Source organism: Plectropomus leopardus, chromosome 16 (genome assembly GCF_008729295.1).
Source record: "Plectropomus leopardus isolate mb chromosome 16, YSFRI_Pleo_2.0, whole genome shotgun sequence".
NCBI lineage: Eukaryota > Metazoa > Chordata > Actinopteri > Perciformes > Serranidae > Plectropomus > Plectropomus leopardus.
In genome coordinates this window covers 3,382,536-3,403,542 of record NC_056478.1, presented here as the reverse complement: position 1 = coordinate 3,403,542, position 21,007 = coordinate 3,382,536, and the positions used below count along the sequence as shown (strand labels likewise).

Below are 21,007 nucleotides of genomic sequence, written 5' to 3'. Positions count from 1 at the left end.
TCCTTAAATCAAAGAAACACCTGGAAATCCGATAAGCATGCTAAAATCTTAGAAACCTGTATGAGGCTGCTGCGACTGGCCCCTGGTCTCTCGTCATTTTTCTAAAAGTGGCCCCCAAGCAAAGCGTGTTGATTGTCTCTGCTGCAGAAGTTTTCCTGATTTAAAGGCCCCCGAAGAAAAAACACTGTTAATGCACTACAGAAGTGATGCACAGTCATACCACCCTGTCTGTCAACACTGTTTCTGCTTTAAAAATGTTTCATAGCTGACAAAATGTATTGCATCGTAATTTGTTTGCCTCGTAACCGTTCGTGAAATAACACACATGCCTCAGTCTGAATGTAGTAATATTAAAAAAAGAAGAAATCACTCACAGAGGAGACATGCTTTTTGTGTGTTTTCTTTCTTTTTTTGATTGTGTCAGAGTGAGGCCGTGACACCTGCTGTTCTCTGGATGCCATGTTGCGTTGGCCACAGTATGAGGCCTGCTTCAATCCATTGGCGGGCTGACCTGGCTCAAATCAATGACCAAAAACACACAATGTGTGACTTTGTCTCAAAACGAGGCTCTATTGATTGGTGCTGTCAAAGTCTGGAGTTCAGGATTTTTGTTTTTCTCCAGATGATGCTTAACTGACCTCAAAGGACTTGTGAAAAATCAAAAACATGTTTCAAAAATATAAAAAGCATGAATCTACAATGTATTCAACATGCAGACGACAGTGGCTTTTAAACATATGCGTTGGGAATATCCACTTATTGTAAAAGAATCTCTGCCAGGTGGTGACAACTGTCATGGGATGCGGTTCGTGTCGAGACGTGCTCAGTGGAACAGCACACTTTATTTGGCCTTGCCAGCAGGGAAACTGCTTTAATAGACTGCCAGCAGCAGGTTATATAGATTATAAAAGATCAAACAGCAGTAGGTATTGTATCTGAAGCTGGAGTAACACTACTTGTTTTCATAAACTGAACTAAAGGTAAATATTAGGGATCGACCGATTATCAGCCTCTCTCTCTCTCTCTCTCTCTCTCTCTCTCATACTGCAATAAGCAGGTGTTAACATGTCAAAAGCAATTTAAGATAATGTTGAAAAGTTCCCTTTTTCAGCATTTAATTTCTGGTAATATACAGAAATTGTCAATTACTATTTGTAAACATTATTGCTAGAAAAGTTAAAGTTAAAGCAGATTTACTCCTTTTTGCTTTATTCACATTTTTTCAGTGCCGGGTTCATGATTTTTGTAGCTTTCACTTGGATGCTTGCTGTTTATGGTTTGATACCTGGTTACTAAAGTCCAGACCTTATCTGACTGTGCCCGGGAACAAATTGAACACAGAAACACAAGTAGAAAATCTTTAAATACATGCAAAGGGCACAGTCTCTGTAGGAAGAAGAAGAAAAGAAGGTGGAAGGTGGACTATTGCGTGCAAAGTTACTGTAAGCTTAAATGCTTGTGGTCAAATAAAAACCAGCCTAATGTGAAGCCAAAAATACACCAGAAAACAAACATTACTGCTCCTGACTGACTTAAGTACTCAAGACCATTACTTTTTAGAGGTAGAAATGCTTTCTTCAGGTTCTGCTCTGCACACACCAAATAAACAAGCCGCAGAAGGTGATTTGAAACAAAGAAAGTTGCCAAAGAAAAAAAAAATATTACTGTGATTTGTACAAAAACTTAGAAAAGTAATATTGTCAAAATACTACAAAACTCACTCACTACAAAAACTTAATCTGGAGAGCCTGACTGCACCACAGTACTACAGCTACCTGACCAGAATACCACAGACACAGAACTAACTTACTTTTTTGTTTCCAACAACATGAAATTAATGAGATGGCTAAAGGCTCGAGGAAAAGCTCACTCGGCTCTGTAGGTCAGAAAAATTCAACAGAGGAATTAATGAGATGACTGGATCAACATAAGCCTATAAGCAAAAAGTCCCACACAAACAACGTTATTAGTTTGTTCTGTTCTTTAGATCAATATGTAACTGTTTATAATTTGATTTGTGTTTTTTAAGGATTGGTAAAGAAACACAAATTCCAGCTCTGCTGCTATTAAACATCAGGGGAGGATGGATTAAGACTTTAATATTAAAGGATTAGACCAAGCAGGGAAACGCACATTTCAGAGGGCTTTCTATGGAGGATACAGTCTGAGTAATATCATCTGTTATCAGATACAAACTCCAGCTTTGACCCACGTTTAAACCCTGAGACGAACACTAAATAACAAGCTGTAACATTATTATACAAACATTTAACCCAGCAAAGATTTTTTACAAAATGTTTACCAGAACGTGAATGAGCCTGCTGTGTATCATTGTTTGAATCTCTGGCTGTGAACGACAGGTAACTGCAGACAGAGCTCTGTCTTTAACAGTTTAAAAAAGTTTTCAGTGATATTGGTGGCACACTGACATTGATGACACTGATTAACTATGTGCTATTTAAAAAAATAACACAGCTTCGAAGGTGTCTGAACGGTAGGGTTTTTTTAATAAGCAGGGTGAAATCACTGTACATACTGTAGGTTTATGGGTTATATAGTCAAAGATGTTTTTCTGCACACTTATATGAAGCAGTGACCCTTTGGGCTGTAAAATGAAGCCAACGGGGAGCTGCCCAAAAACTGCAGTTCCTCTAATGGCCGCTTGAGGCTAGCTCCAAAAGTGAGTCAATCTCTATAGACACCCATGTTAAAATGACCAACTTAACAGCAGAAATCAACACGTTTACAGTCTGGTACAAAAACAGTTTTGGTTTCTATAGCTGATTTCAACATTTATGACAACTGTATCGGGGATGAATTTCTGTATAACTCACTTCTTCACATGTTATTAAGGCTTAAAGTTGCACATGATTCAGGATGTGGCTGCTTTGAGTGACAGGCCATATTCTGGATATTTTAGCTTCACTTGAGCATTGCGGGGGTAAGTGGGGACGCGTAGTTCATCTTTATATACAGTCTATGTTTAAAATCAGTAAAATACTGATTTCTAGTAGAGCTGCATGCAGCGTATTGATCTGCTCAACCTCTCTATCTGTCTGTCACTCAGGAGGCTGCTGCTGCGGGACCAGGGCTCTGTGTCAGGAGTCACAGACACAACAGCGTCAACTGTTAGCATCACGCTGCTAACGTTACTATGTGGTTATGTATTTATGCTGTTTAGTCATGTAGCTTTGCTGTAGGTGTGATATTAATAAATGGTAAGTGGACCTGCACTTGTAAAGCATCTTTCTAGTTGTTTGACCACTCAAAGTGCATTTACACTAACATTCACATACACCCACACACACACACACACACACACACACACACACTAGTGGCCGAGGCTCCCGTACAAGGTGCCACCTGCTACTCAGTTTTTTAGCACTCATATGCACTCATACACTGATGGAAAAGCCTTCAGGAGCAATCTGGAGCTCAGTATCTTGCCCAAGGATACTTTGAAATGTGTATTACGTGTCGAACAGCCAACCTTCTGATTAGTGGACGACCCACTCTACCTACTGAGCCACAGCTGCCTAACAGCCTGGTTTCCCCTTTCACAGGGACGGTCCTTCAGTGCCGCATCAAACATCTAACAGTTGATGCCCCCAAGCCTACAATCCTCAAATATAGATTCTGATGTTATGGGAAACACAACATTAAACTCATAATTATAAGTTTTGTTCCATGACAATATCACAACTATTTTTGACACTTTTACTACACCCCCAAAATTTGATTGCAAAAAAAATAAACAAACAAACAACAACAAAAAACATTTATAACCACTGCAACATGCATGACTTTTTTTTTTTTTTAGAAAAGCTGCTGTGAAATCAGGCATTTCAGGCTGCAAAAATCCCCCAAAACAGCCCCCAAAATCATACAGGCTACTTCAATCATTTTTATACACTCTATGGCCCAAACATATTATAAGTAGCCATAGGCCAACCAGTGGGAAAATAAATCACATCATAGCAACATTTTGGTTTATTCACTGTAGATCTGTCATTAGTTTTCTTAGCTGCTGCCATGCTGGCTAGAAAGCTGGACAGAAAAGTGCTTTTCAATTTTGTGAATCCAATAAGCTGCAATGTAGCAATTACTTCTTTTGAAAAACTCCATTTAATTATTACCTCCTAAATTGAGTAGAATTGATACTCTGAGAAAACAGATCACAGTATCTCTTAGAAAAAGTATAATAGCATGAAAAATGAAACTGGATTTTCCGCTGACATATTAAAGTCCTGTTTACAGGCAGGACGCAGACACAGTTGTGTTACATTAACAACATGTGTGCAGTGACTATACATCCATGACAACTGCGCAAAAATACATCGAAATTAATTAAAGAACCTGCAGGGGATAACAAAGAGCAGCTCTAAATTAACTACAGTCTACTGTTCCATGTGGTTAGCGTTACATCAGGATGGACGATATGAACAGATGGTACTTTTCAACTCTCAGCATTTGTCCTACACACAACCGCACCTACGCACGTGCACGCACACACAGCACTATCACGGCAACCTTATATCTCTTAACTTGAGCATTAAAGCTGAAGCAGACCACATGAAGACGGATGATTTATGACAGACCACAAAAAACACCAAAGTAAAACAATACGTCTGCTCTGTGTCCCAATTTATATCAAAGGTCCCAGATTATACTCATTTCATGTTCATACTTGTTATCTAAGTTTCCACTGGAACATGTTTACATGGTGTCAGTGTTCATAAAAGCTATTATTTTTCCCATACCGTTTGCTTGAATATACCTGTATTTACTCTGTAAACACTACGATTAAGCACCTGTTTCTTTAAAACATCATCCCAAAAAGCCCAGTCTGCTCTGATTGGACACTGCGTCTTCCAAATCTGCGATCTCAACATCATTGCACCGTCACTGCTACCAGGAAATGACTGTAACATCACAGTCACATATGTGTCAGCTGAGTGCTGTTGCTTCAGAAAACGGCGGATCACGCATATACGGTCCAAGGTTTGGACATATTTTGGCTTTTGTCGTTCTAAATAAAATGCTAAATGTCTGCAAAATATGTAAATACGAGATCAAATACAATGACAGTTTGCCATTTCAATGTTGTGTGAACTTATTTTGTTGATTTATTTCTGATCTTTTTGCAGAAAAATGCTGAATCCTGACCTCTACTTTCCAGTATTCAGGTTTTTATGTAACACACATAAAGTAAAGGGCCTTGCACTGAATGTTTGTGTTGTTCAGCGTATTGTGCTTTTACATTGTTTTACCTCCTTTCGGCAAAAAAGTTACTATATCGATTTCTTGACATTGAATCGCTATAAATAAGCCAATGTCGTTCTTGTATCATATTGCCAATCATGTATCGTAACACGCAGTGTATCATTGTTAAAACGTACTGTTACATCCCTGGTCTCTACCCATGACCTACCAAATCTGAGCAGTGCATACAGAAGTACACTTCGACAAACAAACCACACACAGAACTTTATGGACTTTTGCATTTTAGAAAAGAAGAAAAAAAGAAAATGTAATGAGTAATGAGGGTAGGGGTCGACAGATACTGTTTATTAGTAGTTAATGAGACCATGAGATCATAAAAATACGTTCAAAAACAAAAAAAAATCCACTCAAATAAAGTACAGATGCTCATAAACTGTCCTTAAGTACAATACTCAAGTAAATGTACTTTGTTGCTGTCCACCACTGCTATTGGAACATGTCCCCACTTGGGCTTCAGTGTTTATAAAGAGAGAGTCTCCAAACAGTGGAGATCAATAACGGCCTGTCAGCTTTTTAGTGGAGCCATGGACAGAGCAGAGACACAGGGACCACGGAGAGAGAGAGCTGCATCCGTCCATCAGACTCTTTGTGACCCCCGCAGCTTTGATCGAAGATGACAGAGAAAGAGAGAGAGCAAGTGAGGACAGCAGACAGCTAAGAGGACAGAAAGACAGGCTCCTATGGCGTTGGCCAGCTCTTGAGGCCCCTGTATCTTTTCTAGGCCGTAATTAAAGCAGCGCCCGGACTCTGGGTATTTCCCTTTTTAAACGTTCCTGGTCTCTGTTGCCCGCCTTACAAAGGACTGTCAAAGGCGAGACAGAGTGAAAAAAGGTAAATCCCTGAATGAAGCTAACAGAGTGGCATCCAGGGAGGGATCTGCATTATGTCGCCGCACACGTTCCCACATATACTGTACCTTTAAACAAACGAGCACTCGCGCGCAAGGCAAAGCACCTAATTGCTCTGGCAGCCATTGAGTGATGACAATGGCCACGGTGGGAGTTGGCGAGACTTTGTCAGGATGTATGTAATTATTCAGCCCCACAAAAGGAGGGGCCGATGCGGTGCCAGAGCAGATTTACTGTGTCTGTGGTCAGTGCATTCAGCAGGGTATCTAATGATGTGCACTTAGGGGCTAAATTACCAGAGCATTGTTTACCTCGACTCTTAGAGTGCAAGGCCCCACCGAGAGTCCTCCAGAAGGTGCCGGGGAGGGAGGGCGAGAAAGAGCCCAGATGTGTCTTGTGAAGTTCAAATTAAAGCAAATGATCTGATAGTGAGGAGGAGTGCCGAGAGAAGATGAATGGTATCCATGGAAGCAGAGGCTGGGGAGAGGCTGAAATGTCTAACTCTTTTTTGGTAAAGGCCCCTCTCTTCACACGCTGCTGACAGCCAGATAGCGAGCGAATCCCTGGACGAGGGGGTGGAGAACACAAACTGTTCGGCTCTCGGCTTCACTGCTCAGACATTTCCAAGCTGCAGCTTTCTGAGTAAGGTACACAAATATGATATATAGCAAACTAGGAATATGCCATAAAACTTCAAATAAAAGCCTGGTCCTAATTAAATGTCCTTACCCTTTTACTAACCGGTGTGGCAACACGTTTTGACAAATAAAGGCCGTCTCGACTTGTATCCCGGTGTGGTTACCATGCAGTTTGTTTTTATAGAAGTTCTTTGGATGTATAAAACCTGGTTGTTGGCTACCTGCTAGAGATAACCTTATCCAGCGGCTTACAATACAAGATGCATTTAAACTTTTGTCAATATGGACATACTACACACAATGTTAGCTCGGTAGATTCTCCACAATTCAATATTTCAGTTAATTTTACTGAAACCGTGAGCACCTCAGTCTTCCCACTGTTACCAAAATCACCAACTCCAGTCAGGATGAAATAAACACTAAATTTCCACAGTCAGATGTGAAAATATGCTCTTTACACGCTAAAATGACAGATTATTAAATGGAGCCTGGTAGGTGTGGTGACGGCAATTTCCTTCCGTTTCTAGTTATACAAAGAGGATAAAACTCTTTAAAGAAATTACCTATCTCTGTGGGGATCCTTTCAATAATGGCAGACATTTAGGATAACAATCCGAGCCTGTCGGTGGCAAGCACTTTTAGTGGACGTTAACTGCATGTTCACTTTATGAGCGACACTTGGACACTCACCAGATCAAGCGAAAGGTAAAGACAAACATGTTTTTTGTGTCTATAGGGATCCTTTCCATCATGTTGTCAGACACTTAAAATGACACTCTGAGCCTGTCAGTGGCAAAAACAAGCACTCATACTGAATGTTGCTGCTGCTGGCTGCGGCGGTCTTGCTCAGTACTGGACCACCACCAAAAATTGTTGTTCCAATTAGTCACTTAGACACAAAAACATGGAAAATAGGGTCCAGTTTGGAAAATACCCTTTAAGAAAGAAGGAGTTTGAAATGGGAAATGAGCAGCTGTTAGAGAAATAAGCTTCTTTTTTTAAAATCCATGATATTACTCAGCTCACATAATGATGCAGTCCCTTTTTTGTTTGTTTGCTTGTTAAGAAAAGCACCACCTCCAGCCATCACTTCTGACAGCAGCACCCATTTGAGCCGCTGTCAGAGGTCATTTCCATAATGAAAGAAGAAAATTACCAAGGAGGCAAAGGCAGGACAAGCCTGCCATTTGGCAGAGAGAGAAAATGAAGATGGAAGGAAAATGGTTTGGCAAGAACGGGGCACTGGACGGAGAGAGTGCAGAGAGAGAGCAGCAGGACCGGAGTGAGGGATAAGGGTGGAGAGTGCAGGAGGCAGCAGAGAGAGAGGGGGAGAGAGACGGAGGGGCTTGAAGAGCTGAGACAGTTGAACCATGAAGACAGGCGTGCCAGAGAGTTGGACAGCGCAGAAACATTTGGAGAAAGTGAGAGATGAAAACTGGAAGACAGAGAGAGAGGAAGGGAAGCTGGAAAGCCTCAAAACACACAGGAAAGTTGGAGATTATGTCCAGTTGGGGAGCCTTCACAGATTAAAAAGTCGACACACAAAGAGACGAAGACTAGAAAGAAACTTGACGGAGCAGGAAACTGTTTTTTCCGGGAGGGAAGCAGGCATCGAGCCTCTTACCTTGGCAGAAGCGGAAGCCACTGATCCCGCCGCCGTGATGCCTCGCTTGACCGCTATGTCGCCACTCGACGTTGTCACGGCAACTGTAACCGGGGTCGGGAGGAGAGAGGGGATGACCGGGAGGGGAAGGAGCCCCGGACGGTTGTTGCCATTGACGACGGCAGAGGCACAGCTATGATTGGCTCCTCCATTGTGGAGGCCAGAAGGACGGATGTCTCTCCGCTCCCAGGGTCCCCGGTAGTCCCTCTCAAAGCGGTGGTGGTGGCGTGACATCACTTCCTCTTCCTCTCAGAGGGAACAACGGGGGCAGGCCTGCAGGAAACAGAAAGAGAGACAGACATTTTGTTTTATTTATTTATATGCAGTTGTAGAGGAAGTACTCAGATCTTTTACTTAAGTAAAAGTACTAATACCGCACTGCGAAGATACTGTGCTACAAGTCGTGCTTAGTACCATCAGTAAAATGCAATTGAGGTATTAAAAGTAAAAGTATGCAATGTAGAAAAATCTTTTGAATTAATTAAAAATAAATTATCAATTTTAATTATGAACAAAAAACAAAAAACACAAAAAGTCAACAATGTAAAAACCCCAAAACAAAACAACAAAACAACAAAAACCCCAATCTTCCAAACCCCAAATTATTAGAAAATTTCAAATAATTTGCTCTCAGCTAATTGATTAATATACTTATCATCTCAGCTGTACTTGTATAAACTTTTCGGGAGTTTAATTAATAACCATACATTACAACAAACACATTCTTATGTTTTAATGCACAAATATTAACTTGTAAAATATGTCAGATAAATGTAGTGAAGCAAAAAGTACAATAGTACCCTCTGAAATGTAGTGGAGTAAATTTTAACTTAAGGATGTAGATGTACTTAGTTATAGTCATGCGGGCTTGTTGGGGTGGGGGCTGGGTGATCCTGTCGTGTTAAACGTCATGCATCTTTTGGTTTCACGATGCCGGCATGCTGTCTTAAAATAACACACAGGAGCGACATGATGGCGCCTTTGCTTGTTTCTGTGTGAAAATGCAAAGATTGCATAAAGAAGCAGCCGTGTGGTCTGATTTCTGAGTAAAAAAAGGCTTCAAAGTGAAGGTTTCACAGACTGGGGGACAAAGAAAGAGCGAGACACAGAGTGAATTGAGAGAACATGTTGACACGGAGGTGTAAATGCTCACAGCATCTGCTCCCAATGCACCTGACTGACACGAACACACTGCGGCTCATTTGTTGCCTCTAATTCCTATTCTCCCAGTCATTAACGAGCGCTGCGACGAGAGGGAGAGAAATGAGCGCTGCTAAGCAGGTCTATAAAAAACACCATCAGTGCCAATGCCATGAGGAGCTAAATTTGTTAGCAGGGAGGCACCTAGGCTCGGCGAGGAGAGGTTAAAGCAATACGGCCAGGCGCGACACAAACAGGTGCACGCTCAGTCAAGTCGCTCCGAGCACGGCGCAGCACTATCATGACCTTGCGGTCGAAACTCATTCATCTGAATAGATAAATACCCCCGCAATTACAGCTCATCTCATACATCTAATGGCTGGTTAATTCAATCAGATTGCCCTTGAAGAGCATTTGAGGATTCTCCCCTTTTCAAGCACAGCGGGCTGCGATAGGCTGAGAGGCGACAGTGAGCTGGAATTACATCAGTATGGGGCATGGCGCTGTTGTGTACCATGAGCAGCGCATCAGTATTATATCATAAATCAAAGCAGCACAGGATCTGAGAAGTGAGATCCATCACTGAGGGGGTTTGCGGCGCATTGTACTCCGCCTCACCAAAGGCGCGTTATGCTTCCCGAGCCCTTGATAACAGATGAAATAAATAAATAACAACCTCAAACCAGGTTCAGCAAGCCCCATGCAAAATCCCCTGGTCTGTAAGGAGAGAATGACAGCGGATGATAGGTCTTTATTCTTCACGCTGGGGTCTGTCACGCTGCTTTTTGCCTCACAGAGGAGTCTTGAACTGCCAGCTTCTCTGTGTGTATCTCTGTGTGTGTGTGTGTGTGTGTGTGTGTGTACAGAGGCAGCACACAGTGCTCCTGCAGATCCGTAAAAGTCTTAAAAGGTACTGAATTTATTAACCTAAAAGTACAGCCTTTATCTGTATTAAAACGTCTAAAATCAATCTTGCAAAAGTCTAAAATACTGTATGCTTAAACCTGGGAAGAGGGATTTTAGAAACCTTTTTTTTCCGATGTTGCTTTATAAAATCTCAAAGAACTATTTTTTAAAAACAATTTGCAGAATGCCTCTTACATTGACATCACACAGATCAGGATACTGGAACAAATGTTATTTCTGGACAGGATGCTCGGAGGCAGATTTGGAGGACTCAAGTCACATGACTCAAGTCAGTCTTGAGTCGCAAATCTGAGGACTTGAGACTTGCCCCGAACGCGGTATTAGTGTTTGTGCACAGGTCAATGCAAAGATGCGAATAGACGCGAATGTTGTGGATGCAGAGGACACGAAAAAATGAAATTCATGTCTTCGCATCCATCAAGCAAGTTGAAATTTTTCAACTTCAGCGTGAACCTCCCGTTACGCTGTGTTGCGATCAGCACTAAAATCTGGTTGAGATTCTCCGGATGTTACTGAGATCCAGAAATGATGAACCAGAGCAGATTAGTTTGATTTATTCTGAAAACTTGTCAAAAAGGCAATGAGCAACTTGTCAAGAAATGTCCCTGCAAATTGCAAGAAATTAGTAAAATGTGACAAAGAAGAAGAAGCAAGTAACAAAGAGAGAGAGAGAATATTATTAGAAAGTTTAAAAGAAAAAAAATACTGAACATGGTTATGAATTGTTATTTATTTATTTATTATAATTCTGCATTTAAAATTACATAATAGATAAATAAATTATGTTACGGATAAAAAATAAAAGGATAAAAAATCTATTTTAGTGCTTCTTTAGGGGTCAGGTCATTTCCCTGTTTGTTTTTTCTTATTTTTTTCTTTTGTTTTGTAAATTTCCAGGCAATTTTCAGGTAATTTCTGAGCAATATTTTGGGTAATTTCTTGTGAAATTTCTCATTGCCTTCTTCTTATGTTCTTGAATGGAATCACGTCAATTTTCTCAGGTTTCAGAGGGTTAAATCCAACTTTCCTTGCGCTGTTGGAACCGCGAGTAGATCCTTCAGACTGTCGAGATTGTACCGTTTTTACTGTTTTACTGTTTTTTTGGATGTCATGAGAACACATATGTTCAAAACTCCAGCGTAGTATGTGAGTGTCTGTTGGAAATCTGAGTTTTTAAAGAAATCTTTGATAAAAGTGATACACGGCTCAGCCTGCGGTGGGAGCACTGGCCCCGCTGTATCCTCAGCTGCTGTGACCCTCCATTCATTTACCCGCTAAAACACTCACTCCTTCCTCCTTTATGTCTGTCTCCGTTGTGCTTTGTTTCATTCTTTCTCCATCATGCATTGTGCTGCCTCTCTCTCATTTATTTCTCTTTCATACAAAGTCTGCTCCGTCCAAATACAGCAGGCTGATCCGCGGCGATAGAGCCACACGGACCTGCTAAAAGCTGCGGGACAACACTCTCGCGCTTTCTTCCTCGCTCTCTCTGCAATAATCTTTTCTCCCTCTCTGCAGTAACCCCTTTTAACAGCCTCACATTTTCCACCAGAATAAGCTTGTATTATCTCTAAAAAATGTTTTGAGACAGAGAGAGTAACAAGGTGCTGGTCGGCTGGAACAATGGCAGAGTTAGTGCCAGGTAATATTCTCTTATCGCTGGCGCTCCACACCTCGGCTGAGAAATAAGAGGGCAGGCAGAAAATTCCTCCACATAAAAACAGGAAGAGGAGCGAAAAATAAAATTAAAAAAAGGAACATTATCTCCACAATAGTTAGAATTGGGGGCAGAGTGCATTTGCGTTTTTATTCTTACCAATCCTTTTTAGACGTGGAGTGGATACACGCCATTGTGCATCCACTGAGTCTAGACATTTTTCTTTGATTTACCAGAAACTTGACGGGTTTTCGTCTTCTGGTAAACTTCAGGAACAAGGGCGCACTGAAGACGCATTAGATTATGCAGAAAAGGTATTAAAGTGAGTCTGAAAGAGATCACAGAGGAGAGCTTTGTGGGATAACCTTCAGTTAGGCTGAAGTATACAGCTCCACAAAAGCGAAAAATAAGTAAAGTACATGTGTGTTTCCACTTCGAATGTTTTAAATATCGTGGTGGCTTAGTGGTATCAATATGAGAAGTTTGGGGATTTAATCCTGCACCAAACTATTATTCCATCTTCCTCCCCTAAATGTGTTGTTCCTATTTCCAATAAAGGAGAACACAGATAAAACAGAGAGAGACAACAAGAAATTTCTTGGTTATGTAAGTATCATCTCAGGAGGTTTTCTAAGTCAAGTTCTTGTACATAAATGCCAAAATAGGTGGCTGCATTTTCTTTTCTGCTACCTCTACAGCTGAGGTATGGTTAAGGGTCAGACCGGCTAAGGGTGGTTCACACAAGGGGTCGACAGATTATTGGCCTGGTTGATTATCGGGGCAGATGTTGGCCATTTTGCTGAATATTTGTATTAGCGTTTTATTTTAATGATTACAGGTAAAATTAATTTATTTATTAATTTAGTACAAAAAAAGTATCTGCATGGGAGGAACTTTTACTTTGGAAAACCCTCAGGAAGTTTTTTTTTTTAATTCATTTTTTATTTCAATTTTCACTTGATTCTGAAAAAAATCTGGTGGAACTTGCTGTATGTGATGTTGAACATTTCAGGTTTGATTTTTTGCTAAAGGCATTTAAACAAAGGTTTGTGTTGGAGTTTGTTATATTCCAAATACTGACAGAATGATTTTCATTGTTGTAAATGCATATTGGTGCCAAATATGAGTTATCGGTCTCATTTACTATTAATAATCAGCATCGTATCGGCCCTGAAAAACATTATCAGGAGCAATTTGGGGTTCAATATCTTGACCAAACATGCTTTGACATGTGGACTGAAGGACCCGGGGTTTGAGCTGCCAGTCTTCCAATTATTGGGCAACCCGCTCTGAGCCATAGCCGCCCCAAAGGTGCCTGTGCTAAGGTTATTTCCTGTAATTGCTTTTGATTACTATTATCATTACATCAGGAGATGATGTCATAATTAACTTTTTATGTAGTAAGTGTTCATTCATGAGTAAAAAGGTTCTGAAGAGGAGTGTCTCAGTGCTGGCATTTTCAAAATCTTGGCACTACATTTCGATATGTGCACACAATCCTCTAAGTTAGTTCCTGTCATCCTCGCACTATGCATGTCGGTATGCGCTGTGTAACCGGAGGCTGGCGACTGATCCCTGCAGAACGAGTGTCACCGAGACAAATCCCACTACATTTATGGTCCTTGGTGAACAGAAGGATTTAAGCTACTAATTATAGACACTTAAATTCTCTTCACAACGACATTTCAGTGCCTTTAAAGTCAGTGTGTGTGTGTGTGTGTGTGTATCACCTCGAGGATGTGTGTTTGCGAGGGGAGGTAGGCGATAAAAGAAACTTCGCTCTCAGGGGCGCCTGTGGAAACCAACACCCAACACACCTGTGGACTCTGCCAGACCAGATAAACACTTACATTCATCACATCTACAACGACACTTTGCTCGGCACCGCGCTGCTCCGGGGAGGAAGTGTCAATAAAGATTTGCCCATTCGCTTTCACATCCACTGCAGTCACTGTCAACCGCGGACAAAACCGCGGCCTTTCAGAGGAGACATGATAACCTTTGCTGCGAACCTTTTTAAAGAGCCTTTTCAAATTTCCTAATGACAGCATTTCAGTCGTACCCAAAAGCAAATTAATGAGGCTCTTCAGCTCCTGCGATCCTGTCAGCATGTTAATAATCTTACCTGAAGGTATCAGACTTCCCCACGCCAAATGCTATTTTCTGACTCCTACTTAAAATAACAGCTCAAGACTGGGAATCCTTTTGCAAGGAGATGGAAATCCAAACAAATGATTAAAATCACTAATCCTCTGCGAACGTAAATAGTAACAAAAACGCTCTGGTTTCCTACCGGAACAGAAGAGCCGAGAAAGAAAGTGAGAAATACCATGTCAGCAATCAAACCTAATGAGCTGACTGACTGGCTGACTGGCATTTCCATTGTGTTGTCAGTCACGTCATGAGTTAAAAGCAGTCAGCTGCAGAGGAGGCAGCGTGTGTGTGTGTGTGTGTGTGTGTGTGTGTTGGTCGCTGGATGTTTTTCAAATAAAAAAAAAAAAAAACGGTGATCCTAGCAGTGCTGATGCGTCAGAATTACATACCATGTTCCCAAATGCAACTCAAAGTGAGAAGGTGTGGGTGTGTGCAAAGAGGCGCAGTTAAAGAAGTATTAAAATATGTTTCTGAAAACATTTTAGGCAAGAAATATGCAGTGCAGTAACATAATCTTGATTTGTATTTGATCAGCACTGCCTGGTTTTACCATTTGACCGGATTTCGGTCCTTGTCTGAGAGACAGATGCTGGGACAGGTGTGTCTTTGGATCAAGTGTATACTCGTAATGTCCACGGTGGTGGCATGAGTAGCAGGCTATACAAAAATGCAGAAGTACAGCTTGTAGTTCAGTTATACTCAACTTACGGCGCGCGGGCCAAATCTGGCCCCTGATAGGATGTTGGATGAACCCCCCAAACAAATTTCTTATTCATAATAAAAGTGATTCACACTAAGAATTGTTTTTGTATTTATAGTATACATAAGGTGCCAGAGTACATACAACAGCAGCAAAATAGAGCTTTTTATTCAAAAAAGTGCAAGAGGATCCCCAGCACCCCCATCCTAGAAACGTCTGAAAATCCTAGAAATGTCCTAAAATCAGAAAAATGTCCTCAAATCTGACAAATGTCCATAAATCCTAGAAATGACATAAAATCTGAGTAATGCCTCTAAAATCCCAGAAACGTCCTAAAATCCTAGAAGCATGTATGGGGCTGCTGTGATTGGCCCCTGACCTGTCATTTTGCAAAAGTGGCCCCCAAGCAAAGCAAGTTGAGTATCCTGGCTATAGTTCGAGCAACAGCCCCAAGAGCCTGCGAAAATCCGCCAAATGAGGTAAAATACGTCATACGGTGGAGTTTGGCTGTGGTTGTGGGGGGGGGTGATATCTTGGCACTGGTTAAATGGAGGGAAGGTTACCACAGTTTATATTCACATACTATGAACATACATGATACAAAGCTGGTTGAAAATCACCAACATATCCCTTCAAGGAGTAGCACAAGAGTAGGGTGTCTGTGTGTGTGGGTGTGTGTCAATGTCCGCACGTGTGCAAGGCCTCTTGTCATGGTGACCTCGATGCCGTCACCATGGAGATGCTCTGCATGTTCTTGTGTGTTCCCATGTGAGTGCACATCAGGAGTCTTCACTAACCTCCCTTCAACAGCAGAGTGATTAGCCGAAAGAAAAAGTTGTCTGGCAGGTGGGAACGTGAGACGCGCGCCATAAAGAGCAGCATCTGTCACTCCGAGGCGGCATGCAGCACGTCGGAGCGTGTGTGACAGAGCTGCGTTAACAAAGCCATGTGGGAATACGCAGGGAGCCGCGGATAGACGTGAGGAAAGAGGGAACCTAACAGATGGACAGAACGTGGCAGCGACGGAGAGACAGCGAGCCAGTGTGAGCGGGCGTGCAAATGAGATATAACAGCAGCATGAGTGTGTGTGTGTGTGTGTGTGTGTGTGTGTGTTTGTGTGCGTGCAGCTTGAAAGAAAGAGACGGGTGTGCGGGGTGGGGTGTGCAATCATACTTCTGCTCTTGGGTGTGATGTTTGCTTTGCTGGCACATTCTGCCTCGCTTTTAATACCCCCGGCTAGTCCACCCGCTACGGATACTCCCCCAGAGGAAGGGCTCCATTTCCAATCTGTGGTAGTGTTTACTGGTATTGACCCAGTGGCAGCCCAGCTTTCACCACACTCACACATAAAGAGCCACCTGCTACACTCTGTGCTAATGATCAATTCGTCCGTCAGCAGGTCTGGATGCTACAAATGAGAGCCGGGGATAGTAGGTATTCTGTAACTTTACAAGATATTGCTGTAAATGAGCGGCCCCGTGGGAGAAGCGCACACACTTTTACTGTCGCAGGCACACGCGCACCTGCTCACACGCACGTCGCATACACTGCCTATACAATGGCAGACCAGTAAATGTGCTGACAGTTCCTCCAGGACAACAGAGGTATTCATCCTGATATTTAAATAATGGGAGAGACTGTTGGTACAGGAATAGCCCGGAGCAACGCGAGCCAGAGTCTGGAGCTTTTTAAATTCTCCTCCTCTGCTCGAGTCCATACCGCCTGAGACACACCAGATGATGAAGGTGCAGTCTCAATTTGGATGGTGCAGCTTTCACACCTTACATGCATGTCAATGTTACCCACAGAGTTGGACTCTATTTGTGGCAGGAGGGATCAGCTAACATTCTGGGGTTTTTTGGGTGTGTGTGTCCCTTTGTGATCATTCTGTGTCCCCTCTCAAAATTTGGAGGTTTCTGATGGTCTGTGAATGCAGTGCAGGTGGACCTCTTCATGAGGTTTGCTTTTCCTCAGCAACAGTTTGTTGAGTTTGAGTTGCAGGGGACCGCAGGTGTGCAATTTCAATCAGAACGCTGCTGGTTTCATCTGACATAGGTTGAAAAAACTATGGACAACAGTAAAATGAGAGCACGGAGCATTTTATTTAGGTTTCACTTTCAGCGTTTCCTGTTGTGCTGCTCCATCTGTGCCTAGAGCGCACTCTGCACTTACCGAGTGTGGTGCTCTGAATAAACAAAGAATATATACGTTACAACAGTGCTCCTTATAAACCGAAAAAAATAAATAAAAAATCTATGATAAGGATGTCTTTAATTGCTCTGTCTGTGCCCAGAGTGCACCCTACTCTTGGAGAGTGTGGTGCTCTGAATAACCAAACTTTATAAATTCTATCAGCACTCCCACTACACCACACCACCACTCCTGACATTTACACTGGCTGACTGAGCAAGAAAGCCTGCTGTATTGTAAAAGATCCAACCCACCCTGGACACGGCCTGGTTTTCCTCCCTCCCCACCAGTAGGAGATACAGGGCAATTAAATGAAAAACAAACAGACTAAAAAAAAGCCTCTGTCCCAAAGCTGTCACATCAGTGCAACCCCCACTCCTTCCTCCCTTCCCAAAATGACTGAAAAGACTGACTGCAGAGAGCAATAACATTCACACATACATGCTCTGGCCACTTCGTACTGTGTTTTTAGTGTTTTAGTATCATAGCTGTCTTAATCTGTGTTTTGTTTATACTACTGCTGAAGCATCACCAAATTGACTTTCATTGTCTGTCACAATGACATTAAATCTTATCTTATCTTAATAAAAGGTCAAATTAAAAAAAAAAAAATCAATAGGTGACAGCATATTGTAGTGGGCTACCACAAATACATTAATTTGTTGGAAACCATGAATATGCACCTGCATTAACAAACAATTTAGGCACACTAAAACATTGCAACTGCTCTAAGAAACAAATAGTATTTCCATACAAAATATGTAGAGCCTGTTTCTATATGTTTTTAAGTTTTACTTTTACTGTGCCTGGTGTTTTGCTGCTCCATCTGTGCCCAGAGTGCACTTTCTCAAAGTATGTTGCTCTAAATAACAGTACATATATTCCAACAGTGCTCCTAATGAACAGTCCAAAAATTAAAAAAAAAATAACTATGTGGCAGCAAATCCTGATATTTTGGCGGGCCGCCACAAATTAATTCATGTGTGAGAAAGGAAGTATGTGCACCTGCACAAACAAACAACACAGGTGGCATTAATTTATGCACTGGCACACTAAAATATTGTAAATTAGATGGTACTGAGTAAATACTTTCTTTATTTGGAGATTTTTCTTTCCAGCATCTTTCAGGATTTTTTTTTTTTTACCTCTGAAAGGTGAAAAAAAAGGCAAAGTATTGACGGATGAAGCAAACTGATCTGCCAGAAAAGAACCAGGGCTTCCTGGGTATTTTTAGCTTTGCCTCTTAAGGACGTGATACAGGAGAAACCTAATTGATGTTCCACAATACGAGGAGAAAAAAAAAACACAAGAGCAACAGAGCTGAAGGCAAACACAAGAAGGGAAAAATGGAGTTCTGTGTTTAACTCCTGAGCTCAGAAACGACTTGTGCATCACGTGTGTGTGTGCAGGCAACGTGTGGGGGTTGAAGAGAGGAAGAGAAAGGGCCATCTTCAGGGATGAGAAGCAGAGATGAATGTAGCTACCTGCTGGCATGGAAACCAACGAGCCCATTGTTGGGATTGATTTTTAGCATTAGCAGGTCCAATTAATCCCCGCGGTTTGAGGGGAATTAGTACTTTGCTGCAAATTCGTATACCTCATTAGTGGTCTGAGTGGAATCCAGAGACGCCGCGCAGTCAGCGGTGTATCATAAAAACATAGGACGTCTCCAAACAGAGCCCACCAGCTTAGGCACCATTCAGACCATAAATAGCTTCCATTTTAGCAGATGATTAGAGGCATGTAGGCTGGTTTTACTTAAACAGCTGCAGCTACAGGACAACTGGGAAGCATTTGACACTCAAATAAACCTGAACCACGGGGTAGTCGGCAGTCATTCTGAGCACATTCTTGCACTAATCTGAATCCAGCACCTAGCTTTTCGTTATCTCATCTGCCTATTAGGATTTTCACTGAGGTTTCAGAGGAGAGGATAGTGGAAGATGACACTTTGTACATTAATCTGACACCTTGATGGATGAAACACTGGTGGCTGACATGCACACAGTGCCTCATTTTGCCAGAGACAGACACTTCCTGATCATCTCCTCTTTGATAAAGCATGCAAGCAAAGGCCAAATCATTCAAAGCGGATAAAAAAAAGGGATGAGGTGTATTAGGTAGACAGAGAGAAAAAGAACTAAAAAGGAGATGAGGCCAAGGGTTATTTTTTTCTTAAGATTAAGAAATATTGCATATACCTGCACCACTGACAGCAAAGTTCCCCCTCAGTGTGCATCAGCACAATTCTTTTAGCAGAGAAATAATAAGTTAAACTTTGTTACAATGTGGGGGAAAGGTGGCATGTGTGTGTTCAGCATGTGTGGGGGAATGCTGATATCATGGCCACAAATAAATGAATGTGTGGGAAAGCTGAATGTGCACCTGCATGAACAAACAATACAGGGCTTATTAATTAAGAAATCCACTGACACACTAAAATATGTCTGTTGTCACGATAAATAAAGAGCTCTAATTCTATATGAATTAATTTCACTTTCACTGGCGTTCTGTTGCTCCGTCTGTGCTCAACAACGGTAATAACAACGGTTTAAAAAAACTCCAAAACTGTTCCTAACGAACAGTATAAAATGAGAAACTTAATAGAACTAAAAAGGAAATGAGGCCAAGGTAGGGCGATATAAAGAACGATATAAAGCACAAAATAATTTTTCCTCGATTGAAATATGAGACGTAGTCCATTGAATGTCGATAGATCGCATTCCAGCCATGTTTTGACAGACAACACAAACAGCCAATGATAATAAGAATAGCGCCGTGGCGAACCAACTGCAGCAAACGACTTTGACTCTAGAACAGCTGAGTGTTTGACAGCCACAGCGCTGGAACAGCCAAATTTGCAGAGGTGGAAAGTGACTTCATTAGACTTCTACAGACTATTTTGTGTTACTTTCAGGTTTAATCAAACTTTGGATGAATTATTTAGAAACACCAGGACGCATCGCTCCGTGTCTCATCCAGCCGCTCGCACTGGGCTCTCATTATTATTACCAGGGGGCAGGTGTAATGATTTTGGGGCCTGGGGCAACAATCACATGACCTTATCTTCACCCTTTCTCTAACTAGGAATATTGGCAGGCTATTAGAAGCTATAGGAGAAGTAGGCCTACTCAAAAGTTTTTAATTCCTGAGTAAAATGATTAATAGCACAGAAGTTTCACAGAAGATTGACAGAAGTTGAAGTCAGGGTTGTGCAGTCAGGAGAGGTTGGCCTATTATCAGCACAATGTGCTTAAATTTAAAGGGAAAGTTTAATAAATAATAATAAATGAAAGCAAACTTCCCCCTCAGTGTGCATCAAAATTCTTTTAGCAGAGAAATAAGAGGTTAATCTTTCTTCCAAATGTGGAAAAAAATGCAGTGGTACGTGTGTCTTCTGTATGTGTGGGGGAATGCTGATGCTGTGGTGGGTCACGACTAATAAATGAATGTGTGGGAACCCTGCATGTGCACCTGCATGAACAAACAATGTAATGTTCTAAACAATAGACTATTCTATGTCTATATGAATTAATGAACAGTCAAGTTAAACTTTCACCGTTCCTTTACTGCTCTGTTTGTGCCCAGAGTACTCCGGAGTGTGCTGCTCTGAATAACTATACGGTATACACATTACAACAGTACTCCCAGTGTACAGTACCAAAAATAGACAATCAATAATAACCAACATGTGGGAAACCCTTCATATGTACCTGTACAACCAAACAATACATTCTGCCATTCTGCGTGAATTGGTAAGGTTTCACTTTCACTACACCTGGTATACTACTGCTCCGTCTGCACCCA

At 41.7% G+C, this 21,007-nt stretch overlaps 1 protein-coding gene across 3 annotated transcripts in view; it reads right to left on the bottom strand.

Annotated features, from left to right (window-relative positions):
- Nucleotides 1-21,007, bottom strand: part of LOC121955786 (kelch-like protein 29) — a 378,430-nt gene that overhangs the window by 232,714 nt on the left and 124,709 nt on the right. For all 3 annotated transcript variants that reach the window (XM_042503866.1, XM_042503868.1, XM_042503869.1), the window contains one exon: nt 8,394-8,705. In XM_042503866.1, the coding sequence (XP_042359800.1) occupies nt 8,394-8,666 (273 nt within the window). In that variant the 5' untranslated portion in view covers nt 8,667-8,705. The remainder of the gene's footprint in view (nt 1-8,393; nt 8,706-21,007) is intronic.